At 33.6% G+C, this 8,171-nt stretch overlaps 1 protein-coding gene across 2 annotated transcripts; it reads right to left on the bottom strand.

Moving 5' to 3' along the window:
- Positions 1–1,085: 1,085 nt before the first annotated feature.
- On the bottom strand, positions 1,086–7,589 carry LOC131955117 (uncharacterized). Of its 2 annotated transcripts, none has more exons than XM_059319092.1 (10): positions 7,522–7,589; positions 7,230–7,291; positions 6,912–7,057; positions 6,398–6,584; positions 4,867–5,110; positions 4,498–4,571; positions 3,940–4,008; positions 2,656–2,797; positions 2,082–2,206; positions 1,086–1,523 (listed from the first exon to the last, which is right to left on the bottom strand). In XM_059319092.1, the coding sequence occupies exons 2-10, from the start codon at positions 7,270–7,272 to the stop codon at positions 1,483–1,485; spliced, it is 1,071 nt and encodes a 356-aa protein (XP_059175075.1). In that variant the 5' UTR covers positions 7,273–7,291; positions 7,522–7,589; the 3' UTR covers positions 1,086–1,482. The 2 variants fall into 2 exon arrangements, with proteins under 2 accessions (XP_059175075.1, XP_059175076.1); XM_059319093.1 differs by lacking the exon at positions 7,522–7,589 and adding an exon at positions 7,427–7,469.
- Between the last annotated feature and the right edge of the window lie 582 nt (positions 7,590–8,171).

Genomic DNA, 8,171 nt, shown 5'->3' with positions numbered 1-8,171 from the left:
AAACATATGAAATGTAACGTCATCGATTTCGACGTTCTTGTTTCAACTATAAACACTTTTCCAGTTGCATAATGAAAACTGTTTTTCTACATTCGAATATACTTTTATTTTTTTATTTTTCTTCTTTAAAAAAATTCTGTTTATACATTTAAAACATCTACAATATTATTTTCAACAAAAGTCCGTATCATGTTCCCCATATATCGCTGAAGATTTTGATGTGATATCCTGCGAAAATATTTTGCGGACAGAGAGAGAGAGAGAGAGAGAGAGAGAGAGAGAGAGAGAGAGAGAGAGAGAGAGAAGTGCGCACATGGTCTTTATATATTGTTCTTGATAATCATTTGTAAATACCCAAATAATACATTATAGTGTGCAGTAGGTTTATTATAGACCATATACCCTAGCACACAGGTTTCTTTGTTGTCCAACCTTTACTAGATGAGCAATCTTCTTTCATCCAATTTTATCCGTCTGATTGTTTCAAGTTCGACAAACTCAACTGAGCTATCTTCTTCTTCTTCCTTATTAATTTTTAGTGTTGGAATTGGTTGACCGCCTTATCTGGTCAGAGGGTAAGTACCTGAGACTTTCGAATTTAACAACTATGTGCTTTTGCCGACAAACCACGCCTTCAACACAATTAAGTATATGCGTCTACTGGTTATGCGCCATTATGGCCCTTGACTCCGATTTCAGCCTGGTTATCGTTTTGGATTTGCTTCCAAGAACAAACTACAAGACAGCATTTGTTTGATTTTTGAGTTGTCTGTCCAAGAAGAGTGGCTGCCTCCAGTTAACGAGCCCGAGGGTTCGAGACTTTTCGGTTTAGCAGCCATGAGCTTTTAAACCGAAAAGACCACGACGTTTAACTGAGCTATTAAAATTGTGTTCATAACGTGAAAATTGCATGAGTTTCATCACCTTTTTCATTATATTCTATCCTTCATAGAGTAAACTACTAGTTGTAAATTAAAAGTAAAAACATATATAAAATACAAAACTTTTAATGAATTTGACAAAATTATCAAAACAATAAAATTTATTTTAAACTAAATAAAGCTTTTTTTTATATTTTTATCTTCCTATACTTAATTTATTTGCCTTGAAATTATGTGTCTTTGATACTTTGTATTGATATATTTTGTTCATAAATATTTTGTCAGAAGACAAAATCCCCGAATAATTAAAAAAAAATTGTATTGGGAGAATAACTAGTTAGAAGCTATTTTCAAATACGGCTAAAAACTCATAGAAAATGTTCTGTCTCTAATCAAGAACAGGCTTTAAGTACAAGTAATATGATTTTAAATAAAAATTCAATAGAGTAATTTAAGATAAGTGGGCATACAATATACAGCTGTAACGTAGCCCCATCATTACACATACTTGATTACAAATTCAATAATGAAGATTTTTATTGTACACAATTATCTTCATCATAAATTGGAGTAATGTGTCTGTAGGAATGTTTTTAATCCTCTATTTTTTGTGATATATGCCTTTTCCGGCTGTTGCTGACACTGTGGAATAAGTATCTTTGTCAATTATATATATATATATATATATATATATATATATATATATATATATATATATATATATATATATACACATTTTATTTAAACATCTGCTTTATAGATAACGAGCCGGCCCGCGGCATAACATACGCCGCTATTTAGTTGTTTCTAATTTTCAATAATTCATAATTTGTGAATTCGACAGTACCAACGCTGACACTGAAAATATTTCTTTAAAACACTATAAGTAGCTCGTTAAGGACCATAACCCCCCCCCCCCCCCTTCCTTCCCTCCCCCCCTCCTCCCCCCCCCCCCTACGTTTAAAATCGTTGGCTCTGCTTGTAAACATTTAGAGTGAACACAGCTCACTAAAACCATGTAGGGGTGGGGAGGTAGGGAGAGCGTTTGCAGCTTGTTTTCTAACGGCTCGAAGAAGAGAATTATATATATAGATAATATATTAAATGGGAGTTGTGATTCAAATACATTTAAGCAGTTTTCTATTTAGAATATTTTCAATTTATATATACACAATTTTATGGAATGGTTAAAATGTTCACCAGAGCTCGCTTGCTGATAAGGATGTTCATCTTCGTGTTTTGTGTCTGTCCTATTTGGGCTGTTATAAGGAAGATCATAAGTATACAGCGAGTCATCAGCGTTGTGGCGTCTTTTACACGTTAGTCTACAGTTCGTGTAGAATAATTAGTCCATTTTATATTTATGCATATTTATATACACACACATTAATAGAGTGAGAGAGGGAGAGTATATATATATATATATATATATATATATATATATATATATATGTCGGGTATTGTGTATTTGCCGTTGAATTCACTGTGTTACTTGCTTGCAACGATTGAAAGAATTAAATTTATAAGACCGATTCATGATTTTACTAAGAAATATAAAATACTAGCATGACTTATCCTAAAATCGTAATTCAAATGAATGGGTAAAAGAATATAACGTTTCTTTATAAATTCGCTTTTAATCTTTGAAGGTGTTTTTAGGAAACAATAACAAATATAATTTCGAGCAGACTAGCTTTGCCTGTTGTTGATATTTAAAATAACAATGCAATCACTAACCAATAAAGGGCCACACATTTTTTAGAGCTATACTCACTGACGACAACCAAAAATGAAACACGTGATGGTATTGATAATAATCAATACGACAGCAAAGACCGAAACACAAATCAAGGCGATCTTTTGTTGTTCTATAACTCTTGATTGGTCAGTTTCTTGGTTTTCTAAATGCGCTAAAGCTGTAAATTAAATAATAAACAATTACTTACTTTCGCATATTATACTTCTTGTTTTTTAAAAAAAAATATAATGCCAAACTAAGATTTCAACAGTTTCTTTTTGTGTAGTTCAATGTATTATGCAGATATTTAAGGATTTAAGCAAATAATTTATAAGATTTCTTAGGTTAGAATAACAGTTTCAAGTTCAATGCAGAGGCGTCGCGAAGGGGGGAGGGGGGGACGGGGGATGAGGACCGCACAGGTAACAACATTTAGGGGGTGACACCATGACCAAAACCTGCAAAATATATAAAATAAAAATGCTTCTTGCCACTTCAATTAATGTTTAATAAAAGTGCATCCACCTGTGTTCGTAACTGACTACAGATAATAATCTTTACATTTTACTGTGGACACTTTAAAGCTTTCTTCCGGAGGGTGGGGGTGATACCAAATGAAGAATTTAAAAAGGGATAAAGGCATGTAGTGTATTTTGATTAATAGATAAGTCAATCAACGACAGCAGAGGGGTGAAACCAAAATCCAATGACTTACGATAAAAACGATGCTTTTTCCACATTCATTAATAGGTGAACCGTGTGTACAAATCAATGCCATTAGGCTAAATGGTAAAGGGATGTCGCCAATTGCGACATATATATATATATATATATATATATATATATATATATATATATATATATATATATATATGTATATACATATACATATAACAGATGTTTTCGTGGAGGGTGAATGACACAATGAGGTCCCACACTCCACCTCGCTACACCACTGGTTTAATGCAATGTATTAATCTTAATTACGTTGCAGTTCTATAAGTAAGTCAGTGCATGTGTTATTAGTAAAGTTTTTCTACGTGAAAGTTAAATGTAGAGCTCTTCTGGAGATAGTGTACGTGATTTACGGCGGGTGCATTTCTATATTAGGTAATATTCCTTGGTCAATTTATAAGAGAGAATAGAGAATAGTCTCACCAAGCTGTTAGACACTGCAATAGTGTATTTCAGTCATTTTAAAAAGAAAAGGCAAATACACACTTTAGCTAACCTCTCTACATACATATACAAAACACCTGATGATTATAGAGTCTATGTTTGTGATTTACTACTGTTAAAAAATGTAAAGTTTCAACATACAATTGTCCATAGATGTGACGACATTGTTTCTGTCCCTGCATGAAAGTGTGATGCTACGGCTTTCATTGGCTGAAATAGAGATTTATGTTATTTAGTTCACAAAATCTATTTCTAGGTTTGTGTCAAATCCTGTAACTCAATTTTGACGAACCTGTAATGCATGCAGCAATTTAATTCATTTTATACATACATTTGTCTCCGATGACAATGAAAGATTATATAATTTGCAAACTAAAACATTAGATTATTCGTTAAAATGTAATTAATATATAACTAAATTAAAATCCAGGGTTGAATTAGAATTTATATAGTACTAAAAATGTTCCGCACTATTATACACATAATGCTTGGCGTTCACTTGGTGTGCAATTCTTTTTTCTACGAGATTTAATTATATTTAAAAAACTTAAGTAATTAAAAATTAATTTAAAATCATGTCTATATCCCGAGTTGCCATCCCCCGTTGTTTTATATAAGAATATTTGAAAAAGTTTAGTTAAGACCACTCCCAGTTTATTTTAAATTATGTTGAATTATATGATAAAAAACAACAATTACCAGCATTGAGCTCAACCCAAATGTGCTCCATAAAATTGTTCTGCAGAAAACACAGTTCGTCCATTTTATAAAACCTACAAAAATTTAACTCATTGGTTTACATATAATAAACAGTACATCATCCCTACACTCAAAATCTAAAAAAATAAATATCTTCCCAAAGAATAAAAAAAAATCTGTTTTGTCATTTTGGCATTAAAACAATATAATATAATTTTTATCAACTCTTAGGGTGTTGGCACGCAGTTATATATATATATATATATATATATATATATATATATATATATATATATATATATATATATATATATATATATATATATGCCGCTTTTTACAAGAATACCATTGTCATTGTGGAACAAGTACCTGTTATTATGAAAATAATATGTGTCATCGAGGCATCGAGGTTCACCATTATACTGTACTATTAATGCAGAGGGCTTGTTCATCAGTCTGACATCGATAGACATGTTGTTCGCCTCTATACAACATGTTCGTTTTTCGTCTAGTATTTGCCTCTGGAGCACCAGGTAAATACTACTGGCATTAGCTAGATCAAGTAAAGTGCTGAAGTCCTTCGCCATGTCGAAAATGATTTTATTGTCTGGAACTACATTAAAAAAGAGGTTTACAGTAACTTTGTAATTTGTCCTTGTATTGCACAACAATTTAAATAAAGGAAGCGTTTCAAAAACTAGAAACAATCAATTCTTTTAAACAAATTGGCAGCTCATTTAATGGGTCTGTGAAAAGCTCATGGTTGCTAAACCGAAAAGTCCCGAGTTCGAACACCTGGCTGGTAAGGTTCGATAGCTGAGAAAAGCAGCCTATCAAAAAATACTCCAAAATCAAACAACTGTTGCCTTGTAATTCGTTTTTGAATGGATAAAGGTTATGGAAGAAAATCCAGAATAAAATCGGAGCCAGTAGCGGATAACATTTTGACACGTAATACTTAATAGTGTTTGAGGGAATTTCGTTTAAAATTATAACTAAAAATAAGGAAGAGTGAGTGATATTATTGGGTTTTTTTTCTCTCAAGCTTTAATGTGTAAATGAAAGACATTAATTCTAACGATTTCTAAGAACTGGAAGGCTAGTCTACCACAGTAATTAATTTCATCTGATGGTCTTCGTGTCTAAAGTTAAAACTGATTTACATTCCATGTAAGAAAAATATTGTAACTTACTCCTTAGCAAAGGGTAGCGATGGGGGGGGGGGGGGGGCAGGGGGAACATATGTCCCCGGGCGTCCACGTTAGGGTGTGCCAAAATTAGTTGTAAAAACAAATTTAATTGTCAATTTAGCTGCCATGTTTGCAGTTTGAGGGGGGGGGGGGTGCAAATCGAAAGTTTGAGGGGGGGGGGTGCAAATTGAAACGTTGAGGGTGAGGGGTGTAAATTGAAAATTTGCTCCCGAGGGGGCGCCAAAATTGAAAGTTTGTCCCCGGGCGCCGGGAAGGGTCGCTACGCCTCTGCTCCTCAGCCTTCTTCTTCTTCTTCTTCGTTCTTAATTTTTAATGTTGGGAGGGATCGAGCCTTATCTGCCAGAGGGTTTGAACTCGAGAATTATTTCGAATGTATCAACCATTAGCTTTTTGCCGACTCGACCATGCTTCCATCAAAATTAAGGATTATGTTTCAACTGGTTATGCGCCGTTGAGGCCATTGACTCCGATTTCAGCCTGCTTTTCTTTTTGGATTTGCTTCCATAGCCTTTGTCCAACCAAGAACAAACTAAAAGGCAGCAGTTGTTTGATTTTGGAGTTGTCTCTCCTAGGAGAGTGGCTGTCCCCAGCTAACGAGCCTCATCTGCCCGAGGGTTAGAACTCGAGACTTTTCGGTTTAGCAACCATGAGCTTTACCAACTTGACCACGCCGACTCCTCAGTACTTACCGACAGGATGGCACGAGTATTTAATTTTAATTTCATTAATGTGAATGTATTTGCTTTTCAACTGAAGCTTTTCTTTTATAAGACTACAATTCCTGAGACCGTTGCATGTGTCTCTGATGTACAACTCCACTCTTCTTCTTTCTGTCTTTGTCAAGTCAGCCATAGAACGGCGAAAAAAAGGAAATGGCTGTAAATGTAGAAAAAAACATTAGAGAGTTTGTCGTTATAAGGAAATGTAATGTTTTACAATGCCGATATTAAAATGACATCGCAGGTAGGGGATGGAGTTAGCTGCAAATTGTTTGTAAAATATTGGATTTTAACGTCACAATTTAACATTAAAATCAAACATTTGAAATAACGAGTATGATAGCTCGTTACATTTTTAAATTGTTTATATCTAATTGCAATAGGCAGTTCTTATGTTTCTTTGCTTTTTTTGATAATATCCTTTAATTGTAGATAGATAGTAAAAAAAATGACTTATTGACAATGTTATTACAATAGTTCATACCCGATAATCTATGTCTACGTTCTCCACCAGCATTCCCGTATACTCCTCCTCCCAACATCCTTGTGTAGTGTTGCCTACTTCCAACTGGTAACTGTTTTCTGACCCACGTATGTCCAGTCTAAAGTAGTTGCCGCTTACAAATCTACCTAAATTAATATTATAACTGCATTATTTATCTTTAGACTCAAAACACTAAACTCGTTTAATGTCCTCAAATTTTGTTTTAATTGTCGTTGATTGTCATTGAAAGCTTGAGTGATTTAGTATTATCAATAGATTCATACATTTAAAATAATGAATTCATATTTTTATAGTTACCTGATATCATTATCATAAAAACAGTTAATAAACAGAAATCCATAGCAAAGTATATCAATACACTGAAATACAGATGACCATTAAAATTATTTTTAGTTTTAAAAATAAATAAATAATTGTTATGTAAAATGTTAATGGAATGACAAAAATGTTTGCATTAATAAAACACTTTCTGTCCTACATAAATAACAAGCAACCTAACAAAACCTGTGTAATACGACAATTCAACAATTCAGTAACTAACAAATAAAAGCACGAAACTAAAGTTTTACCATTGTCTTGGTGTACTTACGTCTAACAACAAACCACTTGACTTCACGGCTGTTACGCAAATCCGTGTCAGCATTTGTTATCTAGGATACTATATATATCCTGCTTGAGGTTCCCAGAACGAAGCGCAACAGAAAAAAGCGTAAACAGAAAAAAGCGCACACAGAAAAAAGCGCAAAAGGAAAAAAGGGGTCTTTTAGTGCGAATGAATGTTGGTGCGAGAGATATGACGAATGTATGTTTGATGACGTGGATGAAAGAGACTCAAGATTTGCCATTGGAACGGGTTGTTATGGTATGCAAGCTAGGTAGTTCGGACTAGGGAGAATGTGAGAGATACTTCGTGTAATGTCGATATCAAGGATAGTTTTATGTTTATTTATACGAGAATAGTAGTTGAATAATTATTGACCAAGAAAATAATAGGCATTGTGTAAAGCGATTATCGCCTGTATCGTGGTGATGGGAATGTACATGGTAGTGGTATGCTTTAAATGGTAGTAGATCATGTGATCAAACACGACTCTATAACAGCAGACATGTATAAATGTGTCATCTAGTCCATATTGGTCTTTGTGCTAAATTGCTCTTTTGCACATTTTTCGTTGTTTTTTCTGTTTGCGCATTTCCTGTTTCCGCTTTTTTCTGTTTGCGCTTTTTTCCGTTTGCGCT

The sequence above is a fragment of the Physella acuta genome, unplaced genomic scaffold, assembly GCF_028476545.2.
Source record: "Physella acuta isolate Inbredline_101_S28 unplaced genomic scaffold, ASM2847654v3 ptg001055l, whole genome shotgun sequence".
Classification (NCBI taxonomy): domain Eukaryota; kingdom Metazoa; phylum Mollusca; class Gastropoda; family Physidae; genus Physella; species Physella acuta.
Note: the sequence above shows the minus strand (reverse complement) of the source record. Positions and strands in the feature narration are given on the sequence as shown.

What these genes read in the sequence shown, in the direction of transcription:
- LOC131955117 (XM_059319092.1), bottom strand. Translation starts at nt 7,272, where the DNA reads ATGGATTTCTGTTTATTAACTGTTTTTATGATAATGATATCAG. An exon ending in ACGTAGACATAGATTATCGG is followed by an intron (nt 6,585 to 6,911) that starts GTATGAACTATT and finishes CTACATTTACAG; the next exon opens with CCATTTCCTTTTTTTCGCCG. An exon ending in TTATCAGCAAGCGAGCTCTG is followed by an intron (nt 1,524 to 2,081) that starts GTGAACATTTTA and finishes CTTATTCCACAG; the next exon opens with TGTCAGCAACAGCCGGAAAA.